Source organism: Heterodontus francisci, chromosome 18, assembly GCF_036365525.1.
Source record: "Heterodontus francisci isolate sHetFra1 chromosome 18, sHetFra1.hap1, whole genome shotgun sequence".
In the NCBI taxonomy this organism is placed as follows: Eukaryota; Metazoa; Chordata; class Chondrichthyes; order Heterodontiformes; family Heterodontidae; genus Heterodontus; species Heterodontus francisci.
The window spans coordinates 81,507,561-81,525,316 of record NC_090388.1 but is presented as its reverse complement, the minus strand read 5'-3'; the positions used below and the strand labels follow the sequence as shown (position 1 = coordinate 81,525,316).

The window sequence follows — 17,756 nt, the reverse complement described above, 5'->3', positions numbered from 1 at the left end:
AGACAGTCTTTGAGATGCAGAGGATAGGAGGTTAAGAGCCCACCTAAGTCTAATAGGACATAGTCGACAAATAATCTGCTTCAGCCTGAAACAGCAGCCAGGAGATGGAATTGGCAAAGGTTTAGAGTTTGTGGTGGGGTTCAAAGATGATGGATGAGCCTGCAACAGTAAAGCCGAAACAGGCAGTGGAATGAAGAAGACAGGTGGTGAAGAGGTCGTATTTGATGTCATCAGAATATATGTCGAAGCTGATCCAATGTCTGTGGATGATGTCAACTAGGGGCAACTATAGGTGAGGAAGGTGAGTGGGCAAGAACTGATCTTTTAGGAACTCCGGAGGCAACTGTGTGGAAGAGGGAAAAAAAAGCCATTGCTGGAGATGCTCAGGGTATATTCAGATAGGTAAGGGTACAATAAAGGCAGTCGCACTCAGCTGGACAACAGATGAGAGGCATTAGATTCTAAGGAAGACCATGTAAAAGGATGAAGAGAAGCTGAAAAGAAACTACGGTCAGTCACAGATGTCATTTGTGGCATTATTTAAAGCTGTTTCAGTGCTGTGGCAGGTACTGTACCCAACTGGAAAGATTCAAGCAGAGATCTGCAAAAGGAATATGGGCATGGATTTGGATAGTGACAACACTTTCAAAAATTTTGGAAAGGAAAAGCAAGATTGGAGTGGCAATTTGCAAGGTCCAAAGGGTCAAGGTGGTTCTTTTTGACAAAGGGGTGATGACCACAGCTTTGGATTGGACATGGACAGTCCCTAAGGAGAGGGAACCATTTACAATATCAGTTCGCATGGAAGCCAGAAAGTAAGGTTGGTGATCAGCAGTTTAATGGAAATGGGGTCATGGAAACAGGAAATGCGTCTCATGGACAAGATGAGCTCAGAGAAGGCATGAGGGGAAATAATGGAGGGTCGCAATCTTGGTAATAAAGAAGTCCACAAGCACTTGTTGGAGGGGTTTAAGCAGGCAATTGATTGTTACGCAAATATGTTCTCCAGAACGACTTGGGATGATGAGTAGTTTTGGCAGAAGGGAGTGATGCCCAATCGCAATGTGGACCAACAGTTAAACCAGTTATGCACCAGGTACATTCAAATCCTACTGGATTTGAAGAAACAAAAGGTTGGGGTGGAGGTGAGGGAGAAGTTGAGCAAATCAACTGCAGAAATTGCTGTAGGGAAAATAAAACTAGAGAGAGATGAATACATGGCTCAAAGACTGGCGTGGAAGAACTGGATTTCAATTCACGCGGCACTGGCACCAGTACTGAGGAAAGTGGGAACTGTACCGTTGGGCCGGTATTCACCTGGACCATACTGGGGCCAGTGTTCTGGCGAGTCATATAACTCAGGTGGTACAGAAGGCATTAAACTAAATAGTGGGGAAAGGGATTGTGTGAGAGGAGATATGGTAAATCAAAGGGAACACAATGAGGTAATACAGCAGGGTAGTGATTTGGTTAACAATGACCAGAGTGTGGCAGGAAGGGACAGAGCGCACAAACTCAAGGCCAGAGATTGTGGAAATGGTAAAAGGACAGTTAAAGGCTCTGTATCTGAATGCACGCAACATTCGTAACAAAATGGATGAATTGTTAGCACAGATAGAAACAAATATGCATGACCTGATAGCCATTACAGAGACATGGTTACTAGGTGACCAAGGCTGGGCCTGAATATTGAAGGATATTTAACATTTTGCAAAGTTAGCTGCTAGGAAAACGTGGTGGGGTAGCTGTGTTAATTAAGGAAGTCATTAGTACAGTAGTGAGAGATGACCTTAGCTTCGAAGAGCAAGATGTAGAATCAGTTTGAGTAGAGATAAGAAATAGGAAAGGTAAGAGGTCACTTGTGGGAGTAGTTTATCTGCTCCCTAATAGTTGCTACACTGAGGACAGAGTACACAGGAAGAAATAAATGGGACTTGTAAGAAAGGTACCACAGTAGTCATGGGTGATTTTAATCTACATATAGATTGGATGAATCAGATTGGCAAAGGTAGCTTGGAAGATGAGTTCATACAGTGTATTTGGGACAGTTTCTTAGAGTAGTACGCTCTAGAACCAACCAGGGAGCAGACTATTCTAGACCTGGTAATGTGCAATGAGACAGGATGAATCAACAACCTCGTGGTAAAGAAGCCTCTAGGTGAAAGTGATCATAACATGATAGAATTTCACATTCAGTTTGAAGGGCAGAAGTAGGAGTCTAAAACTACTGTTTTAAACCTAAAGATAGGTAATTACAAGGGTATGAAGGCATAGATAGCTAAAGTGAACTGGAAAACTAGGTTAAAAGGTAGAACAGTAGAGATGCAGTGGCAGACTTTTAAAGGAGATATTTAATAACTCTCAGCAAAGATGATCACAGTGAGAAAGAAAGATTCTTTGAGAAGGATGAATCGTCCGTGGCTAAATAAGGAAGTTAAGGATAGTATTAAATTGAAAGAAACACTGTACAAATCTAAAAAGAACAGTAATCGGACAGATTTTAAGATTCAGCAAAGAATGACTAAAAATAAGAGGGAGAATGTAGAATGAGAGAAAACTAGCTAGTAATATAAAAACAGATGAGCTTCTACAAGTATTTAAATGGGAAAAGAGTAACTAAAGCTATTGTTGGTCCTCTGGAGAGAGTGTCCGGGGAATTGATAATGGAAAACAAGGAAATGGCAGAGACATTGAACAGGTATTGTGTGTCTGTTTTCACTGTAGGAGACTTGGAAAACTTCCCAAAGATACTTGAAAATCAAGAGGTGAAAGGGAGGGAGGAATGTAAAACAACCATCACCAGGGAAAAGATGCTGGGAAAACTATTAGATCTAAAGGCTGACAGGTCCCCAGGATCAGATGGCCTGCATCCTAGGGTCTTAAAAGAAGTGGCTGCAGAGATAGTTGAGACATTGGGTATAATTTTCCCAAATTTCTTAGATTCTGGAAGTGTTCCAGCAGATTGCAAAAAAGCAGATGTAACACCTTTATTCAAGAAAGAGACAGAAAAGCAGGAAACTAGAAAAGTCAGTTAGCCTATCAGTCATAGGGAAATTGCTAGAATCCATTATTAAGCAGGTTATAGCAGGATACTTAGAAAACCATAATGGCTTCAGACAAAGTCAACATGGTTTTATGAAAGGGAAATAGTGTTTAATTAAGTTATTAGAGCTCTTCGAGGAAGTAACAAGCAGGGTGGATAGAGGGGAACCTGTAGATGTTGTGTACTTGGATTTCCAAGAGGCATTTGATAAGGTGCCACATCAAAGGCTACTATGCAAGGTAAGAGCACATGGTGCAGGGGGATAACATATTAGCATGGATAAAAGACTGGTTAGCTAACAGGAAGCAGAGAGTAGGGATAAATGGGGCATTTTCAGATGGCAAGCAGTAACTAATGGAGTACCACAGGGATTAGTGCGGGGGCCTCAACTTTAAATTTTTTTTTTTGTGGGACGTGGCAGTCTCTGGCTAGGCTAGCATTTATTGCCCATCCCTAATTGCCCTTGAACAGAGCAGCTTGCTAGGCCATTTCAGAGGGCATTCAAGAGTCACCCACATTGTTGTGGGTCTGGAGTCACATGTAGGCCAGACCAGGACAGCAGATTTCTTTTCCTAAAGGGTATTAGTGATCCAGATGCATTTTTACAACTATCGACAATGGTTTCATGGTCACCATTAGACCAGCTTTTTAATTCCAGATTTTTATTAATTGAATTCACCATCTGCCGTGGTGGGATTCAAACCCATGTCCCCAGAGCAATTACAGTTCAGTGACATTACTACTATGCCACCACCTCCTCCACTCTACATCAATGATTACAATCTATATCAATATCTTGAATGTATGGTGGCTAAATTTGATGATAAAGAAAGGAAAGTAAGTTGTCAAGAGGAGGTAAAGAGTCTACAAAGGGATATAGATAGGTTAAGTAAGTGGGCAAAAGCTTGGCAGATGGAGTATAGTGTGGGAAAATGTGAACTTGGCCACTTTGGAAGGAAGAACAGAAAAGCTGTATATTATTTAATTGGAGAGAGTTTGCAATACTCGGTGGTACAGAAGGATCACAAAAAGTTAGTATGCAAGGACAGCAAATGATTAGGAAAGCAAATGGAATGTTGGCGTTTATTGTAAGGGGAAATGGAGTATAAAAGTAGGGAAGTTTTACTACAGCTGTACAGGACCTGGGAGTACTGTGTACAGTTTTGCTCTCCTTATTTGAAAAAGGATATAATTGTATTAGCAGCAGTTAAGACAAGGTTCACTTAACTCATTCTGGGATGAAGGCTTTATCTTATGAAGAAAGGTTGAACAGGTTGGGTCGATAACCCGTTGGTGTTTAGAAGAATGAGAGGTGATCTTATTGAAACATTTAAGATCCTGAGGGGACTTGATAGAGTGAATACTGGGAGGATGTTTCCTCTTGTGGGAGAGACTAGAACTAGGGGACACAGTTTAAGAACAAGAGGTCTTCCTTTTAAGACAGAGAGGAGAAATTTTTTCTGAGGGTCATCAGTCCGCGGAATTCGCTTCCCCAGAAAAACGGTGGAGGCTGGGTCATTGAATTTATTCAAGGCCGAATTGGATAGATTTTTGAAAGACAAGGAAGTCAAGGGTTATGGAGGCAGACAGGAACGTGGAGTTGACAGCGCAACCAGATTAGCCATGATCGTATCGAATGGCAGAACAGGCTTGAAGGGCCAAATGACTTACCCCTGCTCCCAAGTCCTATGTTCCTACAATATTGCGGCATGTGGAGAGGCAAAGGCTAGGCAGCTGGTTGAAACTGCAGATGTAAATATATTGGAGGAGAGTTTTTCCAGGGTTGAATGCAGCAAGAAGTGCTATTAGAAGAGAGAAGGGGTATGTGGGTGGTGAGGGATACGAGGAGGTAATTGGAGTTGAATCCCCAGACTTAGTGAGTAAAGGCATTGATCCCTGGTCTGTGCTGAGTTCCCAGTAGTTAGTGAGTATAAGCACTGATCATTTAAGTGAATGCCAACGTGTAAAGGAGAACTGCCAATAAGGCAGCTATCAGTTCCTATTTAGGATATTAAGAAAATTCAGCTCCATTACAAATCAAACAACAAATTTCAATGGACTCTGCCAGTCTCTTACAACCTCAATTACAGATTGGCTGTCTATATCTTACCAGTGGCTGCGTATGACTCCTGTGTAGAATCCTGGACAGGTAAAACTGTTTTTGTCACAGAGGATGAGAATGGGTCAAATCTGTTACTGAAACTCCCCAGTGCAATGGCAAAACACAGCACTGCAATCTGCAACAGCAAGAAAAATCAGAGTATTAGAATAATCAATCACAGAGAAAGGATGCATTAATCTTGATGGTGTAACTGACGGACTTCAATGAACTTACTGTTTAAAAAAAAAAAAAGGCTCTTGCAAGTATAGAATACATTTGAACTGCTGTTCTCGTTATATGTGGTATTACAGCCTATTCTTAATTCAAAGACACGCAAATTATATGATTCAACATTTTTTAATAACTAAGTTTCCACTGTTATGAACATTGCTTAATTGAAATAACTGGATACTTAACACAAAAACGGCTTCAAATTATCAAGGGAAGGTGTAGTTATTCCATTAGATGGTAAGCTTGAACTAACTATTACATGATTATGAAATGGCGGAAAAGGTGGAGGGCAGCAACAGGTTGGGTGGGGGATGGGAGGGGCGCTGGGCACCTAAACACCTAATAATGTTTTAAAAACATGTGGATATCAGATAAAAACAAAAACAAAATGGTGGGTGGATCATGCCAACCTGTGGCACAGCATCATCTGCTAGCCAGACGCCTGCAACTACAGCATGACTGGCAATGTTAATACAGTGTCTTCCCATAATAAATAGACAAAAAAATGACAAGGATATGATCCAGCATAAACTAATACTAACAAAGACTGTCTTCTCTGATGCTGGAGATGTTCTGCAATTCTAATTTGCAAGTAATACTTAATTGACGTATACAAGATCCTGAACAGTCTTGACAAGGTGGATGTGGAAAGGATGTTTCCTCTTGTAGGGGAGTCCAGAACTAGGGCTCACTGTTTTAAAATTAGAGGTCACCCTTTTAGGACAGAGATGAGGAGAATTTTTTTCTCTAAGGGTTGTGCGACTTTGGAACTCTCTGCCTCAGAAGGTGGTGAAGGCAGGGTCATTGAATAATTTTAAGGCAGGGGTAGACAGATTCTTGTTAGGCAAGGGAATCAAAAGGTCATCAGGGGTAGATGGGAGTGTGGAATTCAAGACACAAACAAGATCAGCCATGATCTTATTGAATGGTGGAGCAGACTCGAGGGGCCGAATGGCCTACTTCTGCTCCTAATTCGTATGTTTGTCTGTATTAGATTTACTAGAATGGTACCAGGTACGAGGGACTTCAGTTAAGTAGGGAGACGAGAAAAACTGGGATTGTTCTCCTATGAGCAGAGAAGCTAAAGGAATAATAGAAATGTTCCAAATTATGAGGTCTTCTGATACATAAATAAGGAGAAACTATTTCTACTGGCAAGAGGATTGGTAACCAGAGAACACAGATTTAAGGTGATCAGCAAAAAAACGAGGGGAGATGGGTGGAAATGAGAATTGTTTTTGTTACAAGTTGTTATGGAACTCATTGCTTGAAAGGGCTGATGGAAGTAGATTCAGTGGTAACTTTCAAAGGAAACTGGATGTATACTTGAAAAGGAAAAATCTGCTATGAGGAAAGAACAGGGGAGTGGGATTAATTAGATAGCTCTTTCAGAGAGTTGGCATAGACACGATGGACCAAATGACTTCCTTCTGTGTTGCATGATTCTGTGAGCAGTACTTAGCTAAAGTGGAAAAAGCAATTAGGTTACATTAATAGATGGATGTAGCTCAAACTGAAGAGGCTGTATTGTATAAAACACTGCTCAGACCCTATCTGGAGTACTGCGTGCAGTTTTGCCACCTAATCACAAGATTGATAATATCTTTGAGAAGGGCCAAGAATTCTATGTATTGGGAATTTTAGTTATGAGCTAAAGTAAAGAAGTTGCAATTATTTTCTTTGGAAAAGAGTCTTCAAGTTAATCAGATTTTTCAAAATATAAGTGAAAATTGGCCAAAGCAAATTGCTCACTATGATGAAAGCATGAAGTTTATATTTGGAAAGAAAGATTGCATCTAATATAAAAGAGCTGCTGTAAACTTTAAACAGCAGGCTAGTGGAAGGGGGGGTGGGGGAGGGTGGCGGGAAGACCAACTAGTCCCGAGAAAAGTGGAAATTTGAACATAAATTTTGTGGAAGGATGTTAGGAAAACTAAACTTATACTAATGCTACATAAGGTAGTGTTGATCCAATGAACAAGTGGAAGAGGTAGGCATCCAGTACTATAGAAATGGAACTTGAAACCAAACATTGAACCCAAATAATTATCCTGAGTGATAATACATTGCTTTAGCATGGATTTTCACCTTATGAAATGGCTCCACAAAGATTATGGAAGTAAAGAAAGCATTAGTGGTGGCCATGTTATGATTCTGAGAAAGGCAGGACTACAAGGCACAAGTCAGGAGTGTGATGGAATACTCTCCACTTGCCTGGATGGGTGCAGCTCCAACAACAGTCGAAGCTCAGCACCATCCAGGACAAAGCAGCGGGTGAAGGGGACACCAAAATGCTGATGCTTAAAATCTCCAAGATGCGTTCCTTTCACAATTCTCCCTTTGACCTAGCCTTACTCTCCTGTAGAGGATCAGAATGAAGGAGAATCTTCAATATACTGACAGAACAATCTTTGTTTTTACCATCAGGCATGTGCTGGTTTGCGTGCTGGCCATCTTGCAGGGTCTGGACACCTTCCCTGCCACAAGTACCTGCAGTCCGTGTAGCTGCTGGAGCAAGGACCTAAAAAATAAAACATTTATCACTATTAGACAAGACCAGGAAAGTCTTGTGTACTATAGCCAAACAGAAATTACTGTTCCAGGTTAGATTTCCCCTTCAAGATTAAACTACTGGGAACAAAGAAAAGCATGATATGGCATCCACATGAGTGATGCCAATACGTCTCTAAGCTAGGCAGACAGGTAGCTTTCTGACAGATATCACGTTAATATTAAAAGGTGGCAAATGGCAGTATTGCAGGACGAGACTGACAGGGTCAGACTAAGCATGCATAAATTCAAGCGTTAAAAAATGCTGCATTTATATAGCACCTTTCATGACCATTGGATGTCCCAAAGCCCTTTACAGCCAATGAAGTACTTTTTATGTGCTGTCACTGTTGTAATGTAGGAAACAGCACAGTTGATTTGCGCACAACAAACTCCCACAAGCAGCAATGAGATAATGACCAGAAGTTTTAATGATGTTGATTGAGGGATAAAATATCAGCTAAGACACTGGAAGTTAATTCTCCTCCTCTTCGAAGTAGTGCCATGGGATCTTTTACGTTCACCTGAGAACGTAGATAGGGCCTCAGTTTAATGTCTCATCCGAAAGACAGCACCTCTGACAGTGCAGCACTCCCTCAGTACTGCATTTGTCTGCCAGCCAAGATTATTGTTCTCAAGATCTGGAGTGAGACTTGAACTCATAACCTTCTGACTCACAGGCGAGAGGGCTACTAAACAAGCCATGGCTGACACTTAAATGCATAAATCCAAATGTAGACATGGTCTGTAACAAGTTCCTTTAATTGTCACTGTACATAAATAGATCAAGACAAAACTAACTTTATGCGCAAATGTAAAATATACTGTGCTCTGTACAAATTTAAAAGCTGAAGCTGGGGTAGATCGAAAATGGCCCACCCTGCTCAATGTGCCTAGCTTTCAGAAGGCAGCCTTTGTCTTTAATGTTAACTGAGCCAGGAAGATGTTGTTTAGAGGTAAGAAAAATACCCATCTGTCGACCATTCAAACTGGAAATGGTACTAGCAGAAAAAACATTAATCTATTAATATGCATTCCTGGCAGATCAAAGGCTAATGGGACATTTAAGCCTTTGACTCGAGAGATTGAGAAAGATTAAACCATGAAAAGCATATTACAGACTGTTGGTTAAGAGCCTCTCTGCATTTACTATTACTGGAGAAGATTATAGATTTAAAAGGACCTTGTAGTTTACTTTTGTCACTGTACATATTTTAGTGCTTATACATGTTCTACCATTTTTAATTTATTTAAATAAATCTAGTTACTTAATTTGGAATCTGAATCTAGCTCCATTGCATATACTAACAGTATGCTTTGAAGAGGCAAGTGCAATGGGATCTAGCAACCAAGGTTTGACAGATATCTAAATAGCAATGGATCTTGAAAGTGGCAAGACAAAGTGATCAGGCTGTTTAAAAAAATATATACAGGATGCTTGGCTTTAGAAATAGAAGCATAGAGTAGAAAAGCAAGTTAGTTATGTTAAATCTTTATAAAGGTCTCGGGTGGAATACTGTACCCAGTTTGAGGCAAATGATGCCTAGAAAGGAAGGACGTTAAAGCTTTCGAGAGGGTACAGAGGAGATTTGCTAGCATGGTAACAAGGATGAGGGACTTCAGTTATGTGGAGAGATGAGTGGGGCTGGGACTGTTCTCCTTAGAGCAGAGAAAGTGGAGTACATTTTATAAAGGTGTTCAAAATTATGAAGGATTTTGATAGAGTAGATAGGGAAAAACAGTTTCCACTGGCAGAAGGATTGATAACTAGAGGACACATATTTAAAATAATTGACAAAAGAACCAGGGCACCAGGTGGGTGGGGGAAGGAGAAGAGAAATTATTTATGCAGTTAATGATAATCTGGAATGCACTCTTAAAAGGACGATGGTAGAAGATTCAACAGTAACATTTAAAAAGCGAATTTGATACATACTTGAAAAGGAGAAAATTGCAAGCTTTAGGGGAAAAAACAGAAGGAGTGCAGGACTAACTGGATAACTCTTTTCATAGAGCCAGCACAGACACAATGGACTGAATTGCCTTCTATGCTGCAAGAGTCATTGATCCCATCATCCATAGGGAAGAAAACTATAGGGTAAATTTGGTGATCAAATGGTCTGTTGGTCAGCAATAACTGAAGAGAGATCCTATGGAGGCAAGGGCAAGAACCAGGGCACCAGGTGGGTGGGGGGGAGGGGCGGAAAGGAGAAGAGTAGTAGCTAAAAATATGGAAAGGTAGCACTGTTCATTAGCTGAGGAACATGATTTAGAATGTCAACTCTAGCCAACACACTCTCTCAAACATACTGAATGACAGTGATGTAAAATTTGAAAGCCAGAAAGAAATCTAGAAATTTAACAGCAGGCTGGGCTAATTTTTTTTTTTTTTGTTTTGACAGGAGCGCCAAACAAGTACCATTTACTCTTATAGGCTAATTGGCAGATGGTTTGCAACTATGAAATCTCATGGCATCAGTCCAAACAAAGGCAAGGAAACTTCCTGCTTGTTACCACCTTTCGCCCTCCCTCAACTGATGAATCAGTACTCCTCCATTTTGAGCACGTCTTGGAAGAGGCACTGAAGTTAACAAGGGCACTGAATGTATTGGGGGGGCACTTCAATGCCCATCAAGAGTGGCTTGGTAGGACATATGTGCCAGACTGGGCTCGCAGCAGGTGGAGAGATAACGAACACTAGGGAAAAACCCACTTGACTTCGTCCTCACCGATCTATCTGTTGCAGATGCATCTGTCCTCGACAGTATTGGTAAGAGTGACCACCACAGTCCTTGTGGAGAGAAAGCCTTGTCTTCACACTAAGGACACCCTTCATCACATTGTGTGGTACTTACTACAGTGCTAAATGGCATAGGTTCAGATCAGAAACTCAAAACTGGGTCATCAGCAGTAGAATTGCACTCCACTGCAATCTGTAACCTCATGGCCTGGCATATCCCTCACTCTACCATTGCCATCAAGCCAAGGGACCAACCTTGATTCAATAAGCAGTGTGGGACAGCATGCCAGAAGCAGTACCAGGAATACTTAAAAATGAGGTACCAACCTGGTGAAGCTACAACACAGAACTATAAACATGCTAAACAACAGAAGCAGCATGCTATAGACAGATCCAACAACCAACAGATCAGATCAAAGCTCTGCAGCCCTGCCAAATCCAGTCATGAATGGCGCTGGACAATTAAACAACTTACAGACAGAGGAGGCTCCACAAACATCCCCATCCTCAATGATGGTAGAGTCCAGCACATCACTGCAAAAGACAAGGCTGAAGTATTTGTAAACATCTTCAGCCGGAAATGCCAAGTGGATGATCCATCTAAGCCTTGTCATGAAGTCTCCAACATCACAAATGCCAGTCTTCAGCCAGTTCGACTCCACATGAAATCAAGAAACAGCTGACAGCAATGGTTACAACAAAGGCTATGGGCCTTGATAACATCCAGTTTGTAGTGCTGAAGACTTGTGCTCCAGAACTAGCCGCACCTCTAGCCAAGCTATTCCAGTACAGCTACAATACTGGCATCTATCTGACAATGTGGAATATTTCCTAGTATGTCCCTTTCACAAAAAGGCAGAGAAACCAAATCTGGACAAGCTCACAGCCCTGAAACGTCAATTCTGCTTCTCTCTCCACAGATGCTGCCGGACCTGCTGAGCATTTCCAGCACTTTGTTTTTAGTCTGAACAATTACCGCCAGATCAGTCCGTTGTCAACCATCAACAAAATGATGGAAGGTGTTGTCGACAGTGCTATCGAGTGGCAATAACCTGCTCACTGATGCTTAATTTGGGTTCTGACAGGACCAATTGGCTCTGAACCTGATCATAACCTTGGTCCAAACATCGAAAATAAAGCTGAATTTCAGAGGCGAGGTGAGTGACTGCCGTAGACATCAAGGCAGCACTTGACCAAGTATGGCATCAAGGAGCCCTAGTAAATGTTAAAATATTGAGAATCTGTGGCAATCTCTCCACTAGTTGGAGTCATATCTAGCACAAAAGGAAGATGGTTATGGTTGAACTTGCACATAGACTGGAAATAGCTAATGAGCACGAATGCTACGGAGGACGAGTTTCTGGAGTATATTAGGGATCACTTTCTAGAGCAGTATGTTGAGAAACCACCTAGACAGCAGACTATTTTACATCTAGTATTATGTAATGAGAAAGGGCTAATTAATAACCTTGTAAAAGAACCTTGAGGGATGAGCGACCATAATATGGTAGAAGTTTCCATTATGTTTGAAAGCGAGATGGTTCAATCTGAAGCCAGGGTGTTAAATTAGAACAAAAGGAAATTATGAAGGGACGAGGGGCAAATTGGCTGAGGTTGAATGGGAAAATACATTAAAAGGTATGACTGTGCATAGACAATGGATAGTCTTCAAAGAATTATTACATAGTGTACAGCAACTATACATTCCTTCAAGGCACAAAAACCCCAAAAGTAAAGGCGGTCAACTGTGGTTAACAAAGTAAGTTAAGGATTGTATAAGATTAAAAGAAAAGGCCTAAAAGGTTGCCAGAAATAGTCAACCTGAGGTTTGGGATGATTTTAGAATACAGCAAAGGAGGAGCAAGAAACTGATAAAGGGAGAATAGAGTATGAATGTACACTAGCAAAAAACATAAAAACAGACTGTAAAAGCTTCGATAGGTATGTAAAAAGGAAACATTTGGCCATGACAAATGTGGGTCCATTACAGGCAGTCAAGAGAATTTATAATGGGGGAGAGAAATGGCAGAGAAGCTAAATGATTACTTTGTGTCTGTCTTCACTGAGGAAGATACAAAAAAAATCCCCCAAAAACAGAGATCCAAGGGACGAGGGAGAATGAGGAATTGAAGGAAATTATTAGTAAGAAGGTTGTATTGGAGAAATTAATAGGGCTGAAGGTTGATAAGTCCCTTTGACCTGATATTCTACAACCCAGAGTGTTAAAAGAGGTAGCTATGGAGATAGTGGATACATAGGTGATCATCTTCCAAAATTCTATAGATTCTGGAGCAGTTCCTGCAGATTGGAAGGTAGCAAATGTCACCCTACTATTTAAGAAGGGAGGGAGAGAGAAAACAGGGAATTACAAACCTGTTAGCCTTATATCAGTAGTAGGGAAAATGCTAGAATCTATTCTAAAAGATGTGATAAATGGACACTTGGACAATAATGATCTGATTGGGCATAGTTAACATGGATTTAAGAATGGGAAATCATGTTTGATGAATCTGTTGGAGTTTTTTTGAGAATGTTACTAATAGAATTGATAAAGGGGAGTCAGTGGATGCAGTATACTTGAATTTTCAGAAGGCTTTTGATAAAGTCTCCCACAGGAAGTTGGTTAACAAAATTAAAGCACATGGGGTAGGTGGTAATATACTAGCATGAATTATGGATTGGTTAACAGACAGAAAACAGAGTAGAAATAAACGGGTCATTCCCACATTAGCAAGCTGTGACTAGTGGGGTAATGCAAGGATCAGTACTTGGGCCCCAGCTGTTCACAACATATATCAATGATTTGGATGTGGGGACCAAATGTAATGTTTCCAAGTTCGCAGATGACACAAAACTAGGTGGGAATATGTGTTATGAGGAAGCTGCAAAGCAGTTTCAAGGGGATTTGTACAGATTTAGTGAGTAGGTAAGAACGTGGCAGATGGAATATGATGTGGAAAAATGTGAGGTTATCCACTTTGGTAGGAGGAATAGACGTGCAGAGTATTTCCTAAATGGTAAGAGATTAGAAAGCGTAGATGTACAAAGAGACCTGGGTATCCTCGTCAAAAAGTCACTGAAAGCTAACATGTAGGTGCAACAAGCAATTAAGACAACTAATGGTATGTTGGCCTTTATCGCATGAGGGCTGGAGTACAGGAGTAGTGAAGTCTTGCTTCAATTGTATGGAAGCTTGGTTAGACCGCACCTGGAGTACTGCGTGCAGTTTTCGTCCCCTTACCTTAGGAAATATATTATTGCCATAGAGGGAGTGCAATGAAGGTTCACCAGACTATTTCTTGGGATAGCGGGACTGTCCTTTGAAGAGAGATTGGGGAAACTGGGCCTGTATTCTCTAGCGTTTCGAAGAATGAGAGATGATCTCATCGAAACCTACAAAATACTTAAAAAGGGATGGACAGGATAGATGCAGCTAAGATGTTTCCTCTGGGTGGGGAGTCTCGAATCAGGGGACAAAATTTCAAAATAAGGGAGAAGCCGCTTAGGGCAGAGATAAGGAGACATTTCTTTACTCAGAGGGTTGTGAATCTTTGGAATTCTCTACCCCAGAGTGCTGTGGAAGCTCAATCATAGAGTATGTTTAAAGTTGAGATTGACAGATTTCTAAATACCAATGACATAAAAAGGATATGGGGATAGTGTGGGGAAAAGGCATTGAAGTGGATGATCAGCCACAATCATGTTGAATGGTGGAGCAGACTTGATGGGCTGAATGGCCTACTCCTGCTCCGATGTTCCTATGTTGTTTGAGGTCACTCATCTCAGCCCCACGACATCACTGCAGGACAGTGGCTAGACCCATCTTCAGCTGCTTCATCAGTTACCTTCCCTCCAACATAAGGTCAGAAGCATTGCTGTTCGCTGATGACTGCAGTGTTCAATCCCATTCGTAACTCCTCAGATAATGAGGCAGTCCGTGCCACATGCAGCAAGACCGGGACAACATTCAGACTTGGGCTGGTAAGTGGTAAGTAACATTCGCGCCACACAAGTGCTGGGCATTGGGATTCTCCAACAAAAGAGAATCTACCCATCTCCGCTTGACATTCAACAGTATTCCCATTAACATCCTGGGGTCACCATTGACCAGAACCTTAACTGGACCAGACACAAATACTGTGACTACAAGAGCAGGTCAGAGACTGTAAATTCTACAGCGAGTAACTCACTTCCTGATTCCCCAAAGCTTGTCCACCATCTACAAGGCACAAATCAGGAGTGTGATGGCATACTCTCCACTTGCCTGGCTGAGTGCAGCTCCAACAATACCCAAGAAGCTCAATACTATCCAGGACAAGGCAAGCCACATGATTTACACCCAGCTCACCATCTTCTCAAGGGCAATTAGGGATGGGCAATAAATGTCAGTGATGCGCACATCCCATGAAAGAACTAAAAAATACTGTAGGATGCCTGAGAACCATACTGAGTGAGGCCAGTTGCGGGTTATCAGCAATGCCATTCTTGCTTCTACTCTTCAGATTTCTGAGAAAGAATATGTATATACAAACAGCCATATCCAAAAGATATGCCAAGCCTCCATACTGACAGCAGCTCAGCCCTTGTGCAGAAACATGAGAATGTGAGATTATTCAGTGATACAAGTAGATGCGTCAAAAGGTAACCACACAACCACCTGTCATTCACTCGCACGGCCTCAACACTGAGTGAATGCTTCCCTTTTCAAATAGGGTTCTTCATTCTGGACAACTGGATCGGTATGAGATCAAGGTTTCTTTACAGGTGGTCTAAAACAATAAGGAACCTCTGAATTTTGCTGCAGGAACTTGAGAGATACAGAAGACCTTGATGTTTCTACCCTGTAACTGAATCAACATGGAATATTTCAACCTGTATTTTAGATTAGCCATTGTTCTCACACTGCCTTTGATGTTCTATACTGAACTGGAACACTTTCATGAATTAATGTAGTGGATTGAGTGATTCCACTCTTTTCACAATAAGCGTTCAAAATAAGCACGTATCCAAAACATGAACCATGCACTTCAGAAAGTTATGCAATATTGGGAATCAACAGATATTAATCTGGGTTTCCAGAAGGGACTTACAGCAGAATGCATACGCTTTACTGTAATTAACATAAATCTACATCAATGATCTATAAACTGTTAAGGCTTTCCGCTAATCAAAAAACATATGAAAAATAATAAAATATTTTACAAAACTGGAAGTGACACTAATCATTTCAGAATTAGAAAAGAAAACAAATTTGCAAAAACTTTTTAAAAAAAGCCATTAAAAATCACAAGTAGTAGTGTTGAAGTTCTTGATGCACACATCAATAAACTACATTTTTGCCAATAATGGGGGAAAAAAAGAATGGAGCTACGATTCTACAACATTGATTTGTAAAATACACCTCCAAGCGTGAGGATATAAATGCTTAAAGGGACAATGTCCCGTGAGTTCCCCACTTGGTTGGCAAACTACTCATTTATGTGAAGACTGACAGATAAAACAGCCACTGAATTTAATCATATCCTCTATCTATATATCTCGACAACATTCAAGCTTGGGCTGGAAAGTGGCATTTGTACCATACAAGTGCCAGGCAATGACCATCTCCAACAAGACAGAATCTAATCATCTCCCCTTTTGACGTTGAACGACATTACCATCACAGAATCCCTCATCAACATCCTGGAGATTACCATTGACCAGAAACTTAACTGAACCAGCCATATAAATACAGTAGCTACAAGAGCAGGTCAGAGGCTGGGAATTCTGCAGCGATTAGTTCACCTCCTGACTCCCCTCAGCCTGTCCACCAATTCCAAGGCACACGTCAGGAGTACGATGGAAGAGTCCCCACTTGCCTGGATGAGTGCAGCTCCAGGACAAAGGAGCCAGCTTGATTGGCACCCCAGTGAACAATGGTAGCAGTGCATATTGTTACAACCGATCCCTCCTGTCAAAGCCCCCAATCAAAATATACGATTCTGACCAACGCACTGTTAATTCAATCCCGTTGTTCCACAGATCGGCTAACATATCATTTAAAAACTTTCCAAATTAAAGACCTACCATATTGTACCATCTATTAACCCCCGAATGAGGCTAACCAAACCAGGTGTCTTTAAATCAACAAATTAACTCTATTCTTAAACATTATGAACATTTAAAAATAGAAAAATTGGAGGCCTTGCAAATTTACAGTCCAATGTTGTTTGAAGTCCTCGCAGAATGTTGTTCGAAGTCCAGCAAATTTCAACAATTAATGGCTTGCAAACACTTTTAACAGAATCAATCTGACTTGAGTTTTTGAGGGATAAAAGATTTATTTTTTATTTAAAGATATAGCACTGAAACAGGCCCTTCAGCTCACCGAGTCTGTGCCGACCAACAACCACCCATTTCTACTAATCCTACATTAATCCCATATTCTCTACCACATCCCCACCGTTCTCATACCACCTATCTACAATAAGGTAAATTGGCCATTGTAAATTGCCCCATCAACTGCAAGTCTTTGGCTGTGGGAAGAAATTGGAGCACCCGGCGGAAACCCACGTGGTCACAGGGAGAACTTGCAAACTCCGCACAGGCAGTGCCCAGAACTGAGCCCGGGTCGCTGGAGCTGTGAGGCTGTGGTGCTAACCACTGCGCCACTGTGTCGCCCAGATTGTCACAGTCTAACTTCCCTTTCTTCAATTTAAATTACTAGAGATCTGTGTCTTGGCTTGACTTTAGAATTTCGAGAGATAACAATTAAACAGACAAAAATCCTATTTCCTTCAGTTTGAATGGTTGAGAGCTCTTTTTCAGTGCTGACTCCACAGCTGTCAGTGTCTTTTGTGTCTGTGTTCAGTCTTCAACTGTCAGTTCAAAACTGAATTGTAACAAATGTATCGCATCAGGCTCACTCCCAGTGGCTGTTTCCATGGTATCGAGAATGTAGCCTTTGAATCCCAGTCTCCAAATGGCTGTTTCTAAGGCAACAAAAATGTACCTTCCTATAACTCCTAAGGCTTGCCAGCTGTTAAAGCAATACTGATCCCTTGCAAGCCTTCAAGGCAAACCGCATATTCTGAAAATACTACAGGACCGTG

The 17,756-nt window shown here is 41.2% G+C and overlaps 1 protein-coding gene across 1 annotated transcript in view; it reads right to left on the bottom strand.

Annotated features, from left to right (window-relative positions):
• creb3l2 (cAMP responsive element binding protein 3-like 2) overlaps positions 1-17,756 on the bottom strand; it is a 96,251-nt gene that overhangs the window by 20,259 nt on the left and 58,236 nt on the right. The window contains exons 9-10 of the mRNA XM_068051064.1: positions 7,797-7,896; positions 5,154-5,280 (exon numbers count right to left, since the gene is read on the bottom strand). Of these exons, the coding sequence (XP_067907165.1) occupies positions 5,154-5,280; positions 7,797-7,896 (227 nt within the window). The remainder of the gene's footprint in view (positions 1-5,153; positions 5,281-7,796; positions 7,897-17,756) is intronic.